This window comes from Battus philenor, unplaced genomic scaffold, assembly GCF_028537555.1.
Source record: "Battus philenor isolate CCGP_79_NKW_IND1 unplaced genomic scaffold, ilBatPhil1.0.hap1 SCAF_23, whole genome shotgun sequence".
Lineage (NCBI taxonomy): Eukaryota > Metazoa > Arthropoda > Insecta > Lepidoptera > Papilionidae > Battus > Battus philenor.
The window spans coordinates 441,957-467,870 of NW_027181686.1; the positions used below are offsets into that span (position 1 = coordinate 441,957).

General features: G+C 34.3%; 1 protein-coding gene across 1 annotated transcript; it reads right to left on the reverse strand.

Annotated features, from left to right (window-relative positions):
- Positions 1-2,732: 2,732 nt before the first annotated feature.
- Positions 2,733-25,914, reverse strand: sand (sandman). Its single transcript, XM_068767671.1, has 10 exons — positions 25,730-25,914; positions 20,758-20,905; positions 19,035-19,171; positions 14,767-14,868; positions 13,616-13,719; positions 10,419-10,534; positions 8,610-8,801; positions 7,811-7,900; positions 6,415-6,544; positions 2,733-2,908 (listed from the first exon to the last, which is right to left on the reverse strand). The coding sequence occupies exons 1-10, from the start codon at positions 25,848-25,850 to the stop codon at positions 2,840-2,842; spliced, it is 1,209 nt and encodes a 402-aa protein (XP_068623772.1). The 5' UTR covers positions 25,851-25,914; the 3' UTR covers positions 2,733-2,839.

Consider the following 25,914-nt stretch of genomic DNA (forward strand, 5'->3'; position numbering starts at 1 on the left):
ATTTTAACGACAATTCAATAAAGCATCTCTATCCGTGTCAGGAATGCAATATACGTTATACGAAGAATAGCGAGGAAAAAAACTAAACTTTAGAATTGTAAACCGTATGTTGTCGTCAATATAAATTTATTGACCCGAGCTTTTGCTTCGGCAATTCCGTTTTTTGTTTATTATTACGTGTTGTTTTTTTATTGATTTGTTGTTGATTAATAAATAAATTAAAGGTATCATAATGCTTAATGGATATATATAATATTTAATAAAAATAATTCAATAATAATTATATTAAAGAAAGAGGATGTACAGTGACCATGAGGCCGCAGCTTTACCGCAGTAGTCGAAACAATACACACAGAAAACCGGCACAGATGGTGCACATGTGCGTGACAAGCTTTTCAAAAAGAGTCACGTTCCTCGGTAGTGAGGGAGAGAACGCAAGAAAGAAGAAGACAGAATAAATATCTATTCCTTTTCAAGCATATAGTTGTTTAAAAAAACTATGTATCTTATAATTACATATTTATTTAATTCTTTTTTGTAAATAAATCGATCGATATACTTCTCAGAACGTGGAATTATTGTTAATGATTATTTGTCCTTTATTTTAATAGAGCCTGTAATTTTATCGTCGTGTTCCATGTTTTCGAACCATCAAGCCTTTAGCCAAGTGCCTCGTGTAAATTGAGTCCACTAGGATACGCACCTTGAAAGCCTTGAAAGCTAACATTAAAAAGATTTAAATTGCGAAGAAGATCTGTGAAGAATGGCCCCAATCGTTTTGATCTCTTTTAAACCCGACAAAGCGCTCACGTGAAATAATCTAGTATAATATGAATTCTCCCTGCGTCATAGATAGAGGCGAGGGAGATGAGATGTCATTATCCCATAAGCGTTCTCCGGTCGGCTCCGTCACTCATTAGAACCTTCAAAGCACCTTTTGTGAATTCACTTTGTACGAATCGTGTCTAAACCATTTCTTAATCACTCCGCAGTTGTTCGGGAGATATATTAGTTAATGATCGTTATAAATGAAAATTTCACAGCGCTTTCCATTTATTATTAAGTCAGCTTATAAATTAATTTATGGAATCTTTTTTGAATACCTTTCGTGAATACGATAAAGAATTTTTATTTTTCTTAAATCTTTAACAATTGCTTACAAATACCATTTCTTTTATAGATTTTCGCACAATTTAAAAGACAGTTAATAACATATAATGCTTCTTCTTCTTTTCAGTCGATAGACGTCTACTGGTGTCCACACATGAGCCTGCTTAAAAAATCCCCAACCGCATTCGGAGACCTGAACGTCAGAGGGTGTTATACCGGGCCTTTCTCCAACTTCCTTAATATGGCCTTGGCAATGGATTTAGAATGTTCCACCGCAAGTGAGAAGTTGAAACACTAGGCCACTGTCCCTGAAACTACGTTAGTATGCGAAAGCGTTCCCATAGCTTTAACAGAAGGCATTCAAGAAAACCGTTGGGTTTTAGTCGGTTGGAGTCCAGCATAACTCTTTCGTTGCCCCTGCAGAGTAAGGGAATCTCATTCCGGATTTCCCAGGAGCACATAAAGGCCTGTCTGAAAGATCGCGACAGTGGCCGACCTTGCGCTATCCGCTCATAACATAATGAGCGAGCAGTGTTGCCTCAGTAGAGAACTAAGGCTTTCATTCCTAGAATACAATCTTTCAATCTTATATAATTCACTCTTTGTGCATTAATTATATTGGATTGTACATTCATAAACAAGTTTCCTGAAGATTAACAGCAGCGTCCTCTGCGTAAATAATACTAGACTACAATTGCCAACCGCGCTGCCAAGCGTGGCGATCATGGTATATCTCCCCATAGATATCTTTGTGGGAGGAATATGTCTTGCAGTGAGCATCTATGGGCTATATGGCGTCGACGGTCATATAGCCCATAGATGCTATATGCTATATAATTTAAATTTCTTTGTATCAAGTTTTGGTAGAAATTAATGTAATTTGAAACGCACGTAATGTTACATCTGTGCTTTGGCCAAAATGGTTAATGTATAAGGTGGTGTACATATATATATATATATATATATATATATATACACCACCACCATGTATATATATATATATGTAAATATATATATAGATAAATATATCACCTCGTTTAAACCCGGCTTACATTTTCCTTGACATCAAAAAAGATCCAATACGTGTAGAGGTATTTTTCCATCGCCCTTATAACGCGTATACTTGCCTTGTAATTTCCTATTAGTGATGGTTCCGTCAGCTAATAGCATTTAAACTTCCGCTTTGAATGTGCATTTTAGTCTTTTGATATAAAAGTTTAAAGTATTAATGCCCATGTACATATCAATTTGTGTAAATTATAATTTGGGTGTATACAAACAAAATAAAAGCATAAAATGGAAACAATTCGTATAAAGTCTTTATTTCAATTGACGCACACAATTGTTCAACAAATTAATCGTCTAAATAACACTCACACGATTGCAAACAGATCTAAAGTGCTATATTTACAAATTGTATGTTACAGTGAAATTGTTGAATCGGACTAAATGTAAACAATTATTTAAAATAAAAACAAGGAATTTAAAATATTTTGTTTCAGTTAACACAAAGACGAAAAGACGAGTCAGCTTGTGCTCTGAGGTTACGTTCAGAAGAGGTTTTCAACCTGCCCCCCTTCTAAAGGTTAACCGGATCTAACTTGTACACTTGCTCATGAACTCTTGCATTTTTATTAAAGCCTGTGTAAAAATTGGTAATTTTAAATAAAGTCCGATTCGTTAATTTGACCGTAACATACACTATTGGATAAATGCCACAAAGGCGCTGTCATCTCTTGCAGCGACAGATTCGTTTCAGCGCGCGCTTCAGCCCGGCGAAATAATGGATCACTTGCTCCTGAAATATAATTACACAAAACGTCAGTATCCTTTCCACTTTTAAGAGGGAGAAGCAGAAAATTGTAGTTGAATAACAAGGGTCTCTGAACAAGGATATATATTTAAACGGTTTTATTTAGTTCGACCCGTACGGAATTTGTTTATTTTGGTCAAAATTATAAATTGAAATTAAAGCACCTTCCCGTTGTCAGATTGATCTGAAATTTGGTACACACATTTAATTTAGATGACAATACAATATAATAAAATCAATAACATTATAAATCTAAGATGGCCGCCGATACAAAATGGCGGATTACATATTTTTTCACAACCACCACACTATGGGTATCAAAAAACCGTTTAACTTAAAAGTTTTTTAAATGCATTTATTTCTAATTATTTTTAAATATCTAAGATGAAACGCTAAGGAACATGATTCCAGACACTAAACATTACCTCGTAGCAACGCCACGAATCATATAGTAAGTAATATTTAAAAAAATTTTATCATTAAATGCGTTTATTAACTATATCTCTTTTATATTTACTTAAATTCACTGGTAAAAATATTACATTTTAAAATATTTATTACTTCCTAAATTTATTTTTATATATAAATTTTTATTTCATTTAGACTGTATCTGATTAAGTATATATGTATAAATCTGTATTACTAAACTATATTAAAACAATGTGTTGTTGTGAAGTTTCTTCCTACTTCTTCTCCACAACTATAACACCTTGCGAAGCGGGGTAGAGTCAAAAATAAAATAGAATTTACAAAATAAATAGATAATAAGTTGTCTATCAAAAAGAGTTCTGTTAGAAGTTACAATGTTGAATAAACGGATTTTATCTTAATCTTTATATTCAATGGAACTTGCCAAAAGAAAATTTAAATGAGCCGTCCAACTCTATCGTGTTTTCATTATAAGGCACATGAAAAATTCTTGAAAAAATAATTTAAATAGTGTAAGGAAATACAAAACATCGCTTTTTCTATACAAAACTCATAGAATGAATTCAAAAAGGCTGTTTCGATATGTGGATTGACAAACGACAGTAGGCAGGTTTTAAATCGCGCAGAATGTAAACATCTGGAGCCTTAAGTTTTTAGAAAGGGACTTTGAGTCCGTGTTTGGCACTAATCGTGTAACATAACTCCTGAAGATGCCCCGTGGAGGGATGAAACACGTGTTGAGTAATTTGGCGGAGGCAGTTGTGTGATTCGTATTGTTTGCCGCATACGCATTTATCAGCGGGCTGGCGGGCGGTGCATTTGTTGCACGACTACCACTGCATGTGCGGAAATGGCTAAATATTGGACCTTTTCTTGCTTAGGATGGACTTCCGTAAAGTAACGCCTGACTCCATTAAATATTTAGAAAGGGGAGCACGGACTAGAAAGCACACCGTAAGATGTCCACCCATAAGTCCGATAAACGATATTTAAAGATCATTGTCAGGGATGGGAGACCTCCAACTGGTCTTTTTATTAGCAAAGGATATTCTACCGATTTAATGATGATGACCAAAATATGGCAATGATGAAATATAAATAAATATAACAGTCTCTAACATGCTTAATTTTTTTTTCAATAATTTTTCATTGCTTAAAACGTTCACAGACATAATTATTGCAAATAATTAAAATAATTCTTCCAGTAAATTTCAATCTGATTTTATTGAATTGAAAAAGAAACATTTAATTTTTTTTCGTATCGTAAAAGGAATTTCCTTTTTTGTTGTCCGGAAAAACACGTTTCCGACGAACACGGAACGTTTCCTTTAATTGGTTAAATTTTTGGTTTCTTTTGCCCTCGGCAAATGATATTAATAGGATAAAGACGTGTTTTACGCAAAAATTCAACGAGTGAAATTTTATACTATAAAATTCAAGGCGTCGACTTATAAACATATATATTTATATATATATATATATATATATATATATATATATATATATATATATACAGCAATGGTGTTGTCAAAGTGAAAGTCGATTACAATTCTTCTCTTATAGTTTTAGCTTGATCATCGTCATCATTTAAGAATATGTATAAACATATGCGGTATCCCTCATAGATTTTCAATAGGAAAGGGATTTTTTCATGGCCCTCACATTAAGGACCTCTCATTCACCTATTTTAGTAGGGACAGGGACTTTATTTTTAATTTAATATTAGTTATTTCTTCTGTTTGATTCTCCTATTTCTTGAATCACATTTTCTTTCGCTCTTCGTCTGTCTTCTATCACAATTCCTTTCGTACTTTTTTTCATTTTTTTTCTCCTTCCATACATTACCTCACTCTCTGCCCCACAGTTTCCACAGTATCACAATTACAATTTTTCATAATAAAAACTTATTCTTTCATATTTAAAACTTATTTGTACAAAAACTTTTTTTAATTTGATTTCTCCAATTTATTTTTGTTATAATATTATATTAATTTCACTTATATTCTGACCAAATATTTTTTTCCTACCCGACCTTATTTCTTATTATTAAAAACCTACTTGATTATCTCACTGCAACATGTGAGAAATGCGGACGATGTTGCCAATCTCTACCTTTCTTTCTTTTCGAAATCGTTCAGTAGTCTATCCAATTCAGAACAGCCTGTGATGGGAAGAGCGTTTTTTTATTTAGTACACTTTCCCCCATCTTATTTTTGGGACAACGATATAAACCTTCTTATTTTTACCTTATCTCTCACTCGCCACATTCCTTGTCACGCTTAATTACATGACCCACTATTCTGCAACAAAATCGCAAGAAAGTGTGACGGCTCTCCTCTTCTTCCAAAAGGGAAGCGATGCTGCCGCAAGGATAGGATAGAAAGAGAGTTGCAACCAGTATCTACAGATGGACAACTTAAGCTACGCTTTTCGGTCCGTGAGAACCTTAAGGATACAGCGGCAAACTGTTCTGAGCAATATGACCAGCTCGTTGCAGAAAAGGATCGAGGAGAACATTCACGTCGCCAGATCTTCCTAGATTTATGTACGAAGGTCATACGACCTTCAACAAATAAAAGGTATAACAGGAATAATTTAAATAAAAGAAAATAAGAAAGAAAAGTGATGATTTTAAAAGTCCAAAAATAAACTAAACGACGATAATAAGAAAAAAATAATAATATTTAAATGTAAAAAACAAAAATAAAATGTAAATGTAGAGAAAGCGATGGAAGTAAAGCGATGTACGAAAGGAAAAGTAAGAAAAGGAATGCAAGATACTGTGAAGGGACAAAAGAGAAACGAGTAGAAGATATTAAGAAGGATAAGAGAGAAACATGACAACAATAATATACAGTCAAAAATTATTAATTGTATAAATAGTCCTTGCTTTACTTTGGTAGAACTTTACTAGCTTTACTTTACTTTTTTTTACCGTGGTAGAATAGAACATAAGGTCAAAAAACGTTGGCCAAAAAAAAAGTTATGGCTGGCCAATGCTACTTCAACTTGCCAATTCGTCGAGCTATGGCAGTTACAACAGCAAAAATAGTACAGCATACCTGCATCAGGTTGAAGCACATGGCCACGAGCGCCATACCCAGCATGAGGTACAAGGAGCACACGATAAAGGAGGTTTCGATGCGCGGCGTGTACACGCGTTCACCCGGGACGAAGTCTCCGAACCCAATGCTGATAAAAACAAGACCTTATAAGTTATATAATATTGTATTGGTCGTGTTTATGATGATTATAATATCTTTAACGTTTATTATCATCAATCAATCGATTCATGCATGGTCATCCCTAACAGAAATATCACCTTGATGACCGATCTTGCACTGCCTGTATCCGACAAGTTCCTGGGACTGTGCAGTCAGCCTACTTAGCGGGTGGCTTGCCCATGCTGCGTCTACGTTCTGGAGGTGATCACGAGCTGATGGTCGTGACCGAGAACCTTTCCTCCAATGGCTGTCAGATGCACGACCGATGTTACTGTATCACAGTTTTTTTTTAAATTTGTGATTCGATGTTGCAGCAATCTCTGTACACTCCTCTCTTGGTGACCTTGAGCCTTCTATAAAGCCCACGTTAATTTTTTTAACTTTAATTAGTCTGTGTGTATTAGACAAGGTTTAAAATAAATGTGCTATACTTTTGTGAGTTTTATATTATCACTGCACTCGCGATTTTGTCCGCGAGGAATTCAACAAAAAAATTATTGAGTTAATTATTTTTGGGTAAATTTTTTTTTTCAAAAATAAAAGTAAACTAAGTTACTCCTTTTGACATCAGCTACCTGCTAGTATTAGTCCTGTGAAAATCGGTTCAGCCATTTAAGCGATTAGCCGAAACAAAAAGCCAGACCGACAACATTTTAAAAAATATATTTAATTTTGCTATTTGTATATTCATACGCATGTAGTAAAGAGTTATTTTAATATTACAAACAGATACTCCGATTTTATTTATATTTATAGAATATTTTGTAAATTAAAGACTTTTAAGTTAAATACTATAATTTTTATTGACTCTGTTTTTGTCCGTGTGTCACTGAAAATCAGCACAGTTGTTTGGGTTAAACTGTACTGCACGTCACTGAAAAATGTTTCTATTTTCGGGATTTTTTATATTATTATTTTTATTTTAGTTTTTTAGATTAAGCTGATTCCAATAATTAACTTTTTTGTAATAATTAATAATATTGGACCAATATATATAATAAAATTAAATTTACGAATCTATTAAGAGAAATTCAACCACAAACAGGCCCATTGCCTGTCTATTACAAAGGCTTCCTTATATATTTTTTTTATCTATCTTCGCTTCCTTGACCATACTTATAAATCTAAATAGTGATATGCTTCATTAAACCCAAAATTTTCCACCAGTATGCAGTCTAAACGACCCAAAGCGATAAGCTAATGTGAATATAAAACTAAACTTATCATAATTTACCTGCTCAATGATATGAAGCAGAAGTAGGCGCCGTCAAGCTTATCCCACCTCTCCCAAAGACCGAAAATCATGGAGCCAAACATTATGTACCTAGGAATAGACGGAAAGAAAAACATTATTTCTATAATACACCTATTAGAATGCTTAGAGGGCACGGAAGATGCTTGGAGTATCCCTCGTGTATCTGTGGGATCTCATCCCAGCGATGGACCAGACCATGATGCATGTAATCCTTAACTATCCCGTATTTAGTAGACAGAGAGCAGAGTGTGAGATGCAGCTGGGAAGAAAGATAGACAGCGGCATTGCCTCTTTGATGGGAGATGGCGATAGTCGCCATATAAAAAGAAATAAAATGAAAGAGAGTAAGAATTGTGGTGATGGATGGGAGGTGATAAAATGAAGGTTCGTAAATAAAGGTTTGGGATAAAATGTGTAGGATGAAATAAGAGAAAATTCAAAATAAATTTTTAAAATCGAAAATTTTTTAATTATTTTTCCTCTTAATTCAGTGTCAATTACATTCATATTTTATTTTATTTTTTCATGTTTATGTTTGTTTGCCTTAGTTTATTAATATTATTTTGTTGTCTTATTATCTACGAGTATACCAAAGCCTGTTTTCAATCGACTTTTAAAATTTTCACTTTTTTATTTAATTATATTTCAATTGAAGCCTTTATTTTTTGGCTCTTATCGTGTAGGTCCTGTGACCTTTCCAACCAGAGTTATTAGAAATCTCTGAAGGAGATCTATGTGAAGAGAGCATTGGATGCTCATGCTGTTGATGAACACTTACCCCACCATTATGGCAACGCATACGCTGATGGGCACGGTGATGGACTGAGCGTCAAAGGGCACGTAACTGAAGTCGGACGAGGCTTCGCTTTCTGGCCTGTACGGCATAGGTTCCGACCAGCCGCGCACCGGCTGCTGGTAACGAACACTCCACGGCTGAGGCATCGACGCACTCCTCATGTACTCTGTCCTCCTGTTTAACAGCTTGCATCGATAAATATATAATAAAAAAATCAAAGTCAAAACATTCGAACAAACACTTTCGAATATTTAACCAACATAAATACATTTAAAAAACTTTTAAATTAAACGGTTTTTTGATACCCATATTGTGGTGGTTGTGGAAAAATATGTACCTAGTCCGCCATATTGAAAAGGCGTCCATCTTGAATTTTAAATTTTGACATAATAATCGTGTTTTACTAGAGTAGCCCTTTCATTTGATACCCATATCGAGGGGGTTAAGAAAAAATATGTTATCCGCCATTTTGTATCAGCGTCCATCTTAGATTTATAATGTTATTGATTTTATTATATTGTATTGTCATCTAAATTAAATGTGTGTACCAAATTTCAGATCAATCTGACAACGGGAAGGTGCTTAAATTTCAATTTATAATTTTGACCCAAATAAACAAATTCCGTACGGGTCGAACTAAATAAAACCGTTTAATAAAATGTCGGCATTGTCGTGGAAGCTACAACCAGCTCGGAAGACAGTTCTCCTGAGAAGAGCCGACGAGAAACTCAACAGTTGCTCTTTACAAATATAGTTTTAAAAAGAGAGCTTGACAGTAATTAGCTTCCTGAGAGAGCATCAATATTTAATTCCACGCATTAACATCAGTATAGTATTCTTGGATAGAATAACATACTTTTTTCATAAACATTTTTTTAATAATGGCTTTAAATATCTCCAGTGATAGATCTATAATAGATTGTGGAATTTCATTGTACTTAATAAACCTTGTATCATAAGCGTAGAGACCCTCCTTGGAGGAGATCTAAAACATCAGTTCGTTTCGGACCCTTGCCAAAAATAGTTTGGGAATCGCTGTCCTAGAAGAACATGAAACGTTATTACTTACTCCATTAACCTGACCGGTGAAGCGTTCATAGGCTGCAGACGTGATAGTATAAAAACATAATGCCTGCGATAATAAACCACCTTTGTTCTCGATCTTTTATTTCAGCTAGTGACGTCACAATTGACGTCACTACCTTCTGATGTATGTACGTCATTAAGACGGGGATAACGCTGAACGTTCGCGATATTTTCTATATCTAACTACCGCCATACCGCGCCCGTAGGCGTCTTTAAATGAGTATTGGTCAGGGATTATCAAAATTCTTTAGTCCAGATATGATAGTGGTATGCATAATTATTTTTTAAGAGATGTATTTAACACTTACTAAGAATATTTAATGGAATCAGGCGTTACCTTGCGGAAGTCCATCAAAAGTAAGAAAAGGACCAATATTTAACCACTTCCGCACATCACCGATTAGTGCTAAACACAGAGTTTGACTCTGTGTTTGGCACTAATCGGTGTAACATAACTCCTGATGATACCCCGTGGAGGGGTGAAACACGTGTTGAGTGATTTGACAGTGGCAGTTGTGTAATTCGTATTGTTTGCTGCATACGCATTTATCAGCGGGCTGGCGGGCAGTGCACTTTGTTGCACGACTACCACTGCATGTGCGGAAGTGGCTAAATATTGGTCCTTTTCTTACTTACTAAGAGGCTTCGAGCAACATCTCAAAAAACCAAAACTTATGTTTACGCTTTAGGTGTAGGTAGCTATACCTCTTATGATAAAGTGTATGCGGCGGTATGCGGTACTCGGGCGTGACGTCAGAGCCTGACAGCTGCGGCCTCCAGCCCTCGGGTCTCTCTATACTCTCCGCTTCGCTGCTCTCCCACTGGCGTAAAGAAAAATAACATATTTCTATTAAAACAACACATTTTTAAAATAAAAATATTTAATACTCGTATAATATTTACTTCTGTTTTAATTTAATATAAAGTAGTTTTTTTAAATAATAGGATACTATACGATGCGATAATATAAAAATTATAATACATTAACACCATTCCAACATTTTTATACCAATGCATGAAAGATGAAAGTTTATTCCATTTGAAATCGAATTCACAATATCTTTATTCAATTACACATTGACATCTGCTTTTGAATGGTCGATTATTTTAACCCTTAATAGCATAGAGTTTCAATTTTGATACCAATCTTTTAAACCGAATGTTCACATTACTATTAGTTTTTTTATAGGTTGGCTGTACGTATTTTACTGTTGTATAATATTCTTTCCAACGAAATTAAAAAAAAAATATTTTTCCTTTCATCTAGACCCTCAAGCAAACACAGTAATATTAAAAAAATCACTTTCGTAAATCAGGATGTTAAGGGTTAATATTATATGCAGTAAGCTGCCACTGGCTTGGAACGATGATCTACTTAGTGGAGCCTGCTAAAACTCATGTATACAATATTATATCAATTATGTAAATAAGTCAACACACCAAGTTCCGCTCATTGCGATCAACTAAAAACTCTTGAATGCTATAATAAGATTTATTTGAAGTACTTTTCATTTTAGGTTAAAACTAAGAAACAGAACGGTCAAGATATCTTGTGGAACTTAAATAAATGCGTACACACAGACTTATAAAAGATTTGTTAACTTTTGACGAAATTAAGGCGCTACAAGTTTATTTTTATTTCTTGTGTTTATCATGTTTCTGTCACTATTTTTCATATAATATGTTAAATAAACACGCTAAAATAATATGTTAATAAAAATGTATTGCAAAGCAACCTTCAGTATGCTAATATGTTTAAAAACATCTCTCAGAGAAACTCTAGCTTTTAAGTCATAAATAGCTCGTATAGCTCTTTTCTGTGAAATATATATAGAATTAATATGGGCAGCATTGCCCCTTAATAAAATACCGTAAGAGAGAACGCTATGAAAATCACTGTCTTACTTTTTTAATTGCACAGACGCGCGATCTGCGAGTGTTAAGAGATGGGAGTCCAACTGAAGTTTTTAATCCAAAGAAAACCATTGATACAATTAACTCTAACAGTTGATTGTTAATAAAAAAGCCACAATAAATAAAAAGCTTTTTTCAGAATTCGAATCAATATATACTGTAATTAATTATTATTCACTAACATATCTGTCACTGTAGAGTTTGCACATGGAGAAATTATTGCAATAGAGTTACTATAAAATTACCATATCAAAGTTACTTTAATATTAACAGGGACATAATTGAAACTTAGCAGTAAGTAATAAAATGATAATCGATTGTTTTAGGTGTATTTACAAAATACAAGATACAACTGTGTTCAAGAAATAAATACATTTAAAAAACTTTTAAGTTAAACGGTTTTATTTGATACCCATATTGTGGTGGTTGTGAAAAAATATGTACCTAGTCCGCCATATTGGAACGGCGTCCATCTTGAATTTTAAATTTTGACATAATCATCGTGTTTTACTAGTGTAGCCCTTTCATTTGATACCCATATTTAGGGGGTTAAGGAAAAATATGTAATCCGCCATTTTGTATCAGCGGCCATCTTAGATTTATAATGTTATTGATTTGATTATATTATATTGTCACCTAAATTAAATGTGTGTGCCGAATTTCAGATCAATCTGACAACGGGAAGGTGCTTAAATTTCAATTTCTTATTTTGACCCAAATAAACAAATTCCGTACGAGTCGAGCTAAATAAAACCGTTAAATAAGGTGTAATTGTTATATAAAACTCCCGGGTATTAGGAAGACAGGTAATTTTTTTCCCCTAGATTGTTAAGCTGTATAGAACATTTGCTAAACTTCTGTTTGTCCAAAGGTTATTTTGGTGTTACACCCGTTTTAATCAAAAGTTTCAATTTTGTCAAACATGTGAAGTTTTGATTGGTAGCAAAATCGCTCAATTTTGTGGAAAAAAGCGTCAAAAACTCGACTGCTATCGTTCCACAACCACCTGTATTGGCTCCGTGAGACTTCTGGTTATTCAGTAAACTCAAAAAGCTTATGCAGGGACCCCGTTTTGACACGTTTAACCCTTAATAGCCTGATTTACGAAAGTGATTTTTTTTAATATTACTGTGATTGCTTGAGGGTCTAGATGAAGAGAAAAATAGTTTTTTTTTAAATTTCTTTGGAAAGAATATTATACAAGAGTAAAATTCGTACAGCCAGCCTATAAAAAAACTATTAGTAATGTGAACATTCGGTTTAAAAGATTGGTATCAAAATTGAAACTCTAGGCTATTAAGGGTTAAGGAGATAAAAACCGAAACTAAGGTCTTGAAGGCTATACAGGAAAATGACTGTTCCGACTGTTTCGAGGTCTAGAAAAAGCGTTGGCGAAAGTGCGTTTCATCGGAGGGGGATTTCTTTGAATGGTATGAAATTTATTTGGAAAATTAAATAAAGAATTTACATTTTTTATTTAAATGCACTTTATTTATTATCATAGTTTTATATCACTAATACTTCTGTCAAATTCTGGTTGACGAGCTTTGATGCTGAAGAACAATATCTTTGGAGGATGGAGAGGATATAAATCTTTGGAGATAGAGCGAGTACATCACGCGTACAAGGAATATGACCTCCCGTATGGCAACCACTAAACGCAGGTTAAATATCTTGCGTTAAATAAAAGTACTACGATCTTACTCGTCAACTTTGCTTAGATGACTTTAAAGATAGATATGGATACAAATCGCTAATGCACTGTTAGGAATGAATCTATTACTAGTTTTAGTAAGTTGATAATATCAGAGTCAGACACTCAAAACCACGTCAACACACCATAAGCGTCGAAGTTTTTTTACTACTACAAAATAAAGGAGCCGCACGCTCGGGTCCGAGTGATAAGCACTGCTACTATAGACTCGTCCCACTCGGATCCGAGTGCTGAGCACTGAACGTTATGTAAAATAATATGAGGAAGTACTCACCTGAGTACGCAACCGTACTACCCTTCTCCTACTGAAGCCGGGGCATCCCCGACACAAACATACCAGCGCGTACAAACACTTGAACCAACGCGCCAAAAGTTGACCTGGAATTATATTTACACTTTTGCAGGTGCTTGCGGGATTTAATTGAAGGCGAGACTCGTACTGTATAGTTTTAGCGCTGTATTAAATTGCATTTAAACATATTAGTTGTTGCTTAAGCCTGAATTTGACAGTACAATAGTGACCATACTTTCATTAAGACAAAGCGGGAAAAAATCAATAAAATTTTAAAATAGACTAATAACTCAAAATAATATACTTCATTGTATATGTTCATCTAAAAGTCAAGAAGTATACCAAAATATGTCCGGTTTATCTTAAATGTTTTTTTCCCTTCATGTTCAGTATAATTAACATATAATGGGGTATATATGTATTTATATGGGATTTTTTTAGAAAATATAGGACACCATTCTATAAAGCAGGACTGTTCTGACGAAATCATGACGTGTTGTCACTTTAGACAGGGCATTATAAAAAGTATCTTTACGTATATACAGTAAATAATAATTTTATAATGTGTTTAAAATTTGTATGTGTATAATACCACAGTGCGATCTCCAATCTGCCTGCTAACCGTGGCGATTATGGTATACCCCTCCATAGATATCTTTTCCATAGAAGTGAGTGTTTATAAGCTAAAACGACGATACCAAGGACGATATGATCACCGAGACATCGTGAATGTGGCCAAACACACTGGCGTTTTATGATTTATTCATAGAGAAAGAACTTACATTGTCTTCGTGGCAATACTTGAAAATAAGTAAATAGATGTCTAAAGAAGACGAAAACAAAAATAATAAAGAAAAAAGAAGATGCTCTCATAAGTAAACTTTATATGACCGTTGTACTGCCTCCCTTTCAAACTTTTTAAGACCAAGGAATACTTTTGCCACTTTATTCGAGGTAGACAACACTTTGAAGGCCAGGGCATATCGAATGGTACAAGATTAGGATGTCACCCAGCTTTATGACGGTCAGAACAGAGTGCTTTGAGAAAGAGATATTAGCATTGTAAAATACCTTCAAGATCACTCCAACTCTGCTATAAGCAAATGACTAAAAAGGAGAGAAAAGAGTCTTACCAACATTGGTGACATATAGTAGGAACAAAGGCATTCCCAGTAACGCGTACAGTATGGTCACCAACTTCCCCCAACTTGTCCGCGGACTTAAATGACCGTAACCTGTAAAGATAGTAAATCTATACGGTATGTAATAAAATCCGGGTGTCGATCTCGAAGAATCTATTATGGTTGAAAATCCCACACCTTATATGCTATAATACAGAAAGTTTCAAAATCGTCATTTAATCGGCTACCAGCGCCATCTAGTGTAGTGAGACATGAACTAAATCTTCTTAAATCCAGTAAAACAGAATTGCAGTAACACTGACATAGCTATATAAAACAAGATAAGACAGTTATCATATCAGATGATATGTGTCCACTGACAGGCTTCCGCCTTAGATCACCTTGACTATCACCGGTCTACCTGGTGATCCACCTGCCCATGTAGACACGCTCATTTATTATATCACAAAATGTTAACAGAAATCTAAGATCATCAAATAATCTTTTACTTTCTTAGAAATCAATCTTAGTACTTTTAATGGAATCAGGCGTTACCTCGCAGAAGTCCATCCTAAGTAAGAAAAGGACTTCTTCATGAGTTATGTTACACCGATTAGTCTCTCACAGTGACTCTGTGTTTGGCAATAATCGGTGTAACATAACTTCTGAAGATGCCCCGTGGAGGGGTGAAACACGTGTTGAGTAATTTGGCGGTGGCGGTTGTGTGATTCGCATTGTTTGCCGCATACGCATTTGTCAGCGGGCTGGCGGGCGGTGCATTTTATTGCACGACTGCCACTGCATGTGTGGAAGTGGCTAAATATTGGTCCTTTTTTTACTTCAATCTTAGTACATTCTTCTCCTTTCTGTAATAAGGTTACTGTGGAAGTAATCAAGAAAACGCTTCTAAGTTTGTTATAAGTCCTTCTTATATCTGATCACTGTAAATAATTCCATTATCATCATCTTCTTCTTCAGTTCAGTTGTAAGACATCCTTATATACATACGCCTTTTGACGACATTCACAAGGTCATCTATTCACCGCGTGGACATCCTACGCCTCGAAAACCGATATAATAATATAATTAAGATATTTTTGCAATTTTCTTTTAGTGTTTAGTATGCAATAAATTAATGAAAGGAAAATTAATGTGTTTAATACGAAATGCCAACACAACATCGTGTTTTTGCAAGTCATTTTGAGACAATACGTATCGCTGGTTCAGCGACCTCGGGTATACCTCTATACGAAGGCTCGCACGCTACCGCTCACGGACAAAGGAAAGCTGTGTTAGCTTTCATATACCGGAGAACCTTCGTAGTAATATTAACATCCCTTTAACTAAACGTTACATGACTATTGTTACGTTAATGTATTACCTCAAATACAATTTGAATAAGTTAATATAAATGCCCATTTTTTTGCATGTCTCGTACGGACAGTCAATTGACTTTCAATATAGCCACTTTTTATTATGTCATGTATATTTGTTTAATCAGAGATAAAGTATCATTCGGCCCGCCAAGCATTGTTAAAATTGAATTTATTTTATGGACTCTTTCACATCAATATATTATTATAAAATGAATTATAATAAAATGTCAAAACAGAGTGAAAATTAGAAAGATGCATACGTATTGTATATACACTTGTATCGAAAAAACGATGCAAAATTATTCATAAAAATTAATTTAAAGTATATTCGTTTTTCGGTTCCTATCTTTTAATTATAAATTTGCATTGTAATCTGTATATTTACTTATTCTAATGATTATTAAAAAGTGTTATATTATATGCGGCCCGTCAAAAAATTTTAGAATTTGAATTGTCCCGTTGATTATAAAGGTTGCTTAACCCTGTACTAACCTAATATTCGAATTTTCAGTTTAATCGTTGCTATAATAAGAAGACTCGCAATAATTTTATTAATTTGTTGAAATATTTATATATGATTTGTCTTAAAACTACTCTTATAATCTGTATTCAGTTATTTTATGTATTTTCATGAAAAAAATTACAATAAAATGATAAGTAAGAAGAGAACTGTTACTTGAGATCGAAGTTTGATTAACAAAATAATGTATTGTAATAATGAATAACTTCACAATAAAAAAGTTGCTCACCCCTAGTTTAAGGGATTACAAAAAACCGACTGAGTTAGTCTTAGATCAAGACGCAATTGCAACCATCGTTTTAAATTGAATGATGCCATTAAAGTAAAACTCAATCTGATTCTAGTTTCATCACCTCGTAACGTATACATCACCATGAAAGATCCTAAGTAAATTATCATCATAATAGCCCCGCTCTCTACAAGACCAAGGCCTATCTCAAAGATCATCAATCAAGTCTTGGACTACCCACATACCAGGCGTTCCACAGATTTACCTATGTCCACCTTATGTGGGATTTGCCCACGCCGCATCTAAGTAAATAGTACCGTAAATAAATTAATAAGAAATATTAAGTTAAAAAATAAAACCCGGCTGCATTTGTTGTAGGCTGTTCTCAGATCAGAAAGCGTTTGAAACTCTCGTCTTTAATGGTAGAAGTTCATTTGATTCCACTTTTTTGCTATAAATAAATGAAATATATACCTACACTCTTATGTGTTTATCATACGTTCATCTTGCAAAATTTTTAACTTGCCCTTGTTTACGTTATATTCCCACATACAGGGTGATATATAAAACTGCTTAACAATATATTGTTACAAAGCACGAGTTACAGAACCCTCTAAACAATAAACACGGAACCTTAGGTCAAGAACACGCGTGACGAAGTCATTTATAAATTTTTGTGTACGGTCCTCTGAAATTCTAACCGAGTACTATCTCGAACTTGCTAGAACCTTTTCCATAGTATAAATAGGTGTACTCCCCATATCGAAAGTTCAGTGTTGTTTTTTGAGTTATAAGATCTACGATTAAAGTGACTATTTGGTAAGTTATTTGAACAGTGATTTCTTGGACGATTTGGAAGCGTAGTTTGTCTAAGCGAAAATATACTTTATGTTAAAGATGGGGACCATCTGATTTGTGAATAAAGGACTCTTTGTGAACCAGTGGTGTTAGTACGTAACAATATTATCTAAAAACCATTAACATTAATTTATTTATACAGTAAGCGATTTAAATGAAGGATTGCGTTCCGTTATATGAACCAAATACATTCAAATTGAACATAGAATGCAATTTGTTAACCCGTCGGCTATAAATGGGAATCGATTCCGCTGATTGGCGCACTTTAAACGGAACGAACTCAATATAATTCCCATCGGAACGTCGAACTCACTTACTGTCCTCTAGATCTCGCTCCAATCTCCCAACTAACCTAATTAGCGGCACCGATCTAAGGCTTTCAAGGAATCAACGTCTATAAATGCATCTCGAATTCATTTATTTATCGGGCAAATAGCTTCTCTATTTTAAGAGTAATATCAGCTTACCAGATACCCTACTATCTTGTCGAAAATCTATGACCTATATATGTTACAGGCATATATGTTACTGAGCCTCGTTGGCAAGGAGGTACACGGAAGGTAAGACTAACACAATGCAAGCATCCACAAGGTAAGCATCCACAACGAGGAATTTTTTCCCGGACGCCGCAATAGCCAGGACACGTATCTGCCGCAGATGTTCTCCAGACAAGAGGGATTCTCTGTGTATCTGTATAGGTTCAAGCTCTAGGAGAAACCCTTGCGCATCTGTGACCCGAAGGTCAATCGAATGATTGCGAAACCGCCCGCCAGCCCACTGATAAATGCGTATGCGGCAAACAATGCCACCGCCAAATTACTCAACACGTGTTTGACCCCTCTGCGGGGCATCTACAGGAGAAATGGTGTAACATAACTCCTTTTCTTACTTATATTGTATATTGGCTATTTAAGATTAGCTTGGTAATATTACATTTACCAGACACCAGGAACCCTCACTGTAAAGCTACAAGAGAAATAAATTAAACTAGAAAATAAATCCAGTGATGTACTGTGATGATGAAATAAGAAACAAGGTGAAGTCTTGGGAATGGAGATAAAGTTTGAAAGGCCATGTTTGGAAGGAAAGTCAGAATTGCAGCTTGCTTATTACCAATCAAGAGCTAACTAACTAAACGGTTATTTTGATCATTACTTAGTTTTTTTGGACCTACGACATAGTGAATGTTACGGCGATAAAGATGTTCTGGTAATCTTATATTCAACTAAAAGATTATGGTTTATTTATGACTTATTAAGTCATGGTAAAAAAATATGTACACATAAAATTTCATTACCTATTGTTGTTATAACAGTGAGAGAGTAGAGAAATGCAGAGGAAAAACTCCACTGACGAGAGGATCTCCCTCCGTCCCATCCGCTACGAACTGCCGTCACGATCTTGCTTTGATATTTATTCAACTCTATGCTTATCCTGAAATCAAACTAGATATTAGCCACGTTTTTCACATAAATGCATACATATACACAAGTATATATATGTGTGTATAGTAATGTATCTATTTGTATGTATGAACACCCTAAACTCTCTCTTTTACGTCTCTCATCACCCAAAAGTTGTCTGGTAGAGACCGCTTCGAGTGATAAGATCTCCTCTTGTACTTCTATATACTGTTTTTTAGTTATTATCTAAAGTATAAAATAAAGTGTAAATAAATAAAATAAACATTGCTTTCTGTGTCATTTAAGAGAAATTAAAAGTAGATTGAGCATTTCTATAATGAACTCCTGATCAATTAACAATCCACTACGTACTCAGCATGGTCATTTTAATATATATTTATATATATATATATATATATATATATATATATATATATATATATATATATATATATTATAAATGCATCCGTAGGTAATATTTCAAAACGCCCACCTAAGCGATCGAACCGAGCGAAGGCTCGACGACCTCCACCCGTAAAATCTCCAAATACTAATTGGACAGCAGTAAAGGTTACGTTAAAAAAATTAAAATGCTCCAAGAGCCAAATCTCACAGAACCGATTTAAATTTAGAACCTTGAAATAAAAGAAGTCAGGATAAGCCATTATTAACTACTTCTGTTTATTTTTGTGTTTAGTTAAAACAATTCATTCCCTAACTTTTTTTGTAACATAATACTTTACACTATTGCTAATTGTAATTATTTATCAAATAATAATTTAAATACTAGGTTGACAACGGTAGAGCACTGATACTTGCTATCGTAATTCACGGGTTCGATTTCTAAGAAACGATCTTATATTTTTCACACTTTGTGCATTAATAAAGAATTGCCACTGCTAACAAACTAGTTTCTTGACCAGAATATTTCAACTTTATATATTCCATGCCCTACCTTACTCTTTTTAAGATTCTTATGCCTCCTTATGTAACATATATATTTTTATATTAAACCGAAAGAGTTAAACTCGTGTTGAGTCCACTTTCGAATTGCCCCCTTTAACAATCAAATTACCACCCTGTGGGGCGTGGGCCTCACGTTGGGAAACACTGCTCTAGATCATGGAGATCCGAACCATAATAACACACTACGATCGCCAATTCACCTGCTAAGTGTGATGATTATGGTATACAAAGATATGTCTATGGGTTGAAATGATGACGAATAAAAATATTTATTAAAAGTATTTTTTAACTATATTTTTATTTTTATTTTTATTTTGTTCATATATATATTTATCATTTATCAACAATAATGCTGCATACTAAACTCTTTTACATTGATGTCATTAAATTTAAAACATAGAAGATCGTAACAAATTGAGTTAAATTTTTTTTCACTTACACAAATGTCTTTAATGTCATGAAGGACCTCGTTTCAAGCTACTTTATTTCAGAGTATCGTAAGGCCGGCAAGGACTTATAAAAAGAGTATATTTAATGCTTCATGAAGCGTCAGGGGGCAATAGACCTAATGTCCAAAATGGACAACATACGATCTAACCGATTTTTCTAGAACATCCTGTTTATTTTATACTTAACCTGTAACATTCTCACTTGTGTTTTAAAGCTGTTTCATTGAACAAATTCAGTGCCAACGTCACATTTTGCCACAGGTACTGGGCCGTGCTGTTCCTCTCTAGCGCCATATTGTTCGCGCGCTCTATCTCGCTCGCACCTTCTATGGCTTGAAACATGAAGGCACCTGTGAAAAGTAAACAGGATACTGTTTCTCGTTCAAAATACACAATTATTTATATTTTCCAAAGGCATTCTCTACCAGTAAACCGTAAGGCGATGCAGAAATAAATTAATATAGGTTAGTGAAACAAGTTAATATTACAATATACGAAAAATAAAATAAAAAAGTAAAATCAAATTGAAAGGGAGAATAATTACACCCTATATAAATATAGTAATAATTTCTGCTTAATATCATTATATTTGAATAAATAAAAGCACTTCATTTCTGGATAATTATATATAGATACACCTTAATATATATTTATATATACTAACTAGCTGATCCCGCAAACGTTGTTTTGCAAAAAAAATATTTTTAATTTTCAATTTAAAAATAAGGGTTGATAGTAGAGGGGTGAAAATTTATGGTTGTATGTATTTTTGTATGTTGTATCATAAAAAATAAAAACAAAAAATTTCGTCAAAAAAATAAAAAAAAAGGTGAACAACCCTTATCAATATGAAAAATAGATAGTAGCCGATTCTCAGACCTACTAAATACGCATATAAAATTTGGTAAAAATCGGTCAAGCCGTTTCAGAGGAGTTCAAGTTCGAATACCGTGAAACGAGAATTTTATATATTAGATATAAAGCGAAGGTTCCAAAGCTGTTGCTTGACAAGGTGACGGAATCATCGCGATAATTATATATATATATATATATAATTGTTTAAAGTAGTAGCTATTAGTGTATTTATATAAGGTGTTTTTATTTCATTATTTTCCCTCTCTATTCGATTTTAATTTTTTAATTTATTTTTTGTTATATAATATTAGTTAGTTCACCTACCTTTATTAATTTATCTCTGCGCCGCCTAACGGTGGACTGGTAGAGAAAGCCTTCGGCATTAAATCCATTTTACATAAAATGTATAAATAGTGTTTTAAATAAGTACATAAATATATACTATTTGTTTATCGTACTTTGAAAGAGCTATTAACGAATTTACTGTTGAAATATGAATATCATTTCAAATATAGAACACAGTCAGTGGTGTATCAATTAACGCCATCATTTCAGTCATTATATGTCCACAGCTGGACATCGACTACCCCACAAAGGTTTCTAATAGGAACAGTTGTAAGCAACCTGCATTCAACGTCTTCCAACGAATTAACAAGATCGTCTGCCCACCTTGTGGTTGGACATCCCACGCTCTACTTCCATGCCGTAGTTTATTGGTAGCCTGCTATCTACCATTTCAAACTACCAATCTGTCGAGTTACATTTTACTTTTGTTCTTTTACAAATGTCCGCATTGGTGATTTAATTCAGAGCACAGCCCTTTCCACGTGGAATAAGATAGTTTTATCATCGTCATCTTTGTAACTATAGTATGACCACAGCTGGGCATAAGCCCCACCATAGAGAACATGACCTGCATTCAGGTTCTTCCGAAGAGTTTAACAAGACCGTTTGTCCATTTTGAAAGGGACATCCAATTATGAATTTTTAAAGCTCCGTCTGTTTTTGCCTTCTTCAATATATAATATATAATAAACAATATCTATATGTATATCTGATAACAAACATTCTGTATTAAAGTATTGAATTATTATAGATATGACGTAGTTTCCTAAACATCTAACAAATGCAAAATGTTAATGTGTAACGGACAGATAGACAGCTGCGATGGTATCAATTACGGAACAGAAACAAAACTAACATCACAGGAAAAGTAGTGATTAATTGACTTGACTTTTTAATATTCACATCAAAAGATTTTTTTAATATTTTTAATCTGTCAATCACATCAAAGATTACGCAGTCGACGAGAATATAACAGATGCTATAAAATTCAAAGTGAATGTAACATACATCTCTCTGAGACACTACGAACTAATTATACAAGATCTTGAAACATTTTATACTGCTTGACATAAACCTCTTCGGTGTTATTAAGGGCAACCAATTATAACTTATTGTGTATATCAGGGGTGGCCAAGCTCTTTGGTAGAGCGAGCTATTTCTCGAAATTTGAAATTTTTACGCACATGTTTTTTTTTTACAAAAATCACATTTATTGAAATTATTTAAACAGAAGTACTATATGTGTATTGAAATTATATATAACGGTACAGGTATATGACAGCACTACTAATAATACTTAAGATGCCAGTTAGTTAATTATGATCGGTGTATAGATTTCGCTAATTTTACGGTGGAATTATAATTATTATTCACAGTACTAATTTGTTTCGATATCTCAAGAGCTGACATGAGTTATATTAATTTAAATATTTAAATAATTCGACAATCAATCGGAGCAAAAAATAATTGGTCAAAGAGCTGCAAGTGGGCCGCAGTTTGGCCACCCCTGATATATATAACTTGTTCAACCCGGCAAATGTTATCTCTGTAGTTTACATCAAAGATTATGTTTACTAACTTTTAATACGTGCAGTTTAATGAATGGATTAAAAGATATAATTAGAAATTTCGTATTTCAGTTCTTTCCTTAATTTATTGCTTATTTTATTGTTTTATAGTATTTATTTTAAATACAGATTATGTCAACCTATGACATTTCATGTCATAACCTTTTTGCATTTAAATTCATTGGGTTCGTACTCTCCATCAGGGTCATGTGTTGTTACAAATAGAGTCTGTAATTTAGAATTATTGGAAATGTTTAAATAAGAAAATTCTCAAAAGAAAGCTCTAGATATGAAACACCGGTAGAAAAACGAGGATACATATTACAGTCGACCTCTTTCATATCACTAAGAACAAAAAGAAATATCCAGATCTGACTACCTTCTGTAATTTCTGGTTCTGACTCGAAATGAAACACCACCGGTTCACAAGGAGTCCTTTATTCACAAATCAGATGGTCACCCTACTTTAACACAAAGTATACTTTCGCTTAGTCCAAACTACGCTTCCAAATCGCTCAAGAAATCACTGTCCAAATAACTTGCCAAATAGTCACTTTGTATCATTGAACGTAGATCTTAATGTTATAACTCAAAAAATAACACTGAACTGTCGATATGGGGAGTACCCTTATTTATACTACAGATAAAGCTCTAGTAAGTTCGAGATAGTACTAGGTAGGAATTTCCGAGAACCATACACAAAAAATTATAAAAAACTTCAAGGTCACGCGTGTTCTTGACCCTTTAATTCAGTGTTTATAGTTTAGAGGGTTCTGTAAATTGTGCTTTGTAATAATACGTATCTTAAAAGAAAAGAAAACAGGAAATGTATTTCTACTACCTTTTTCCATTGAAATCTTTTTATATTTTACGGTCTTGCTGCGACAAATGCGCGTAGATTTGTACGTCGTGACAATATGGAGTAGGGATGAAGAAGTGGTAACACGAATGGTTCGTATTTTAAAAACAGGACATGTTAGGGTATAGTTAAAAACCAACAAGACACCAATGACTCCAAAATTGATCGCTGTACGCGATGACGGGGGCGGGAGGCCGTCCTAAAAACGAAGCGGTGTATACGAAGTTTTGTGTTTAAACTTGTTACATCGCACGTGTTTTTGTGTGCGATATGAAAAATGCCACGAAGGCTTTATATATGTATCACTAGGTAGACCGACAACATAGTCTAGGTCTCGGGATGTCGCTGGGTAATGGCAGCTAAACCATGCAAAAATTACGTCACACGAACTCGTGCGTGTATTACACAGACTCAAGATGCGATCGCAAGATTCATCGCACGCCTGAGGATGCCAATATGGAGTAGAGACCTGGAAGTGGTCGCACGAAACGTAATTTTAAAAACTAGACATTGTCAGGGCGTCGGTAAAAAGAAAAAAAATCTTAATATTCGGTTGACTTCAGTTTACTTCAATTGTTTATGTTTTAAGTTAGTAAAATTTACATGCGAAAAGATAAGCAAAAAATCTTAAATATTAAGTGTAATAATATAAACAAAGATACACACGCTAATGCCTGTGGAATATAGATTATACTTTAAAAAGATTTTAATATCATGTCAGCCGATTGTCGCCATCTGCAAGGCAAGGGTCTTCCCAAAGATCACCAGTACGACTAACCAGGCGCTGCCCGTGGCCAGGGACTTGCAGTAACCTTGACTATATCTTCCGTCTACCTAGAGGGAGACCTACCCAGGTTGCTTCTATCGGTTCCTGGTCGCCACTCAGGAACCTTACGACTTGAGTACATGTGTATTTCTTTTTCATGCTAAAATGTCACAACTACATCAACAATGGAGAAATAAGAGATGATTAATAGAATCCAACTGAATTGTTCTTAGAGTTTGTGACACAGGAGGAAACGTCGATTAAAATAAAAATAGACACGGAAAGCATCGCCCTAATGATGGGCGACGACAACCTTCGCCCATCATTTCTATTGTTTGCTCGCAGGGTGGTAAGCAATGCAATAAAAAATAATAAAACCAAGTAGGAAAACTTTAACCAAAATGCACATATAAAACACATGTAAAAGAAAAAAGTCTAATCTGAACAAATCTGTAATAGCAAAAGATAATGATAGAAATGTAAGAAAAAAATAAGGATTAGAAATAAAATTGTACCTAGCCACCTAAGAGTAAAAAAGATGAGGAAAGGAAGGCGATGAAAGCAAGATGTAATGAAAGAACAAAAAAAATTGCAAAATATTGTGAAGGATAAAAGGAAAGAATAAAAGAAATTGAGAAGAATGAAAGTGAGTGTAGAATAAAGATAAAACCATGAAAAAAATATATTTGTAAATAAAGTCCCTGTCCCAAACAAAACAGGGGTACGAGAAAAAAAAAAGACACAGGAGGAGATGAAGAATAAATTTAAAATAGAGTTTTACCAGCCACAGTGTACGCGACGACCAGGACGATGACCCCGACGTTGCTGAAGAGGAAAGCCAGCAAGCCCCTCAGGTAGTTCCTGAGGCGGGAGGCGAACCGGCGCTTGCGTCGCGGCATCATGCTGCGCACATCCTGCCCGCCAGGCCCGGTCCCATGTCTCGGGTACCGACAGCTACCTCATCCG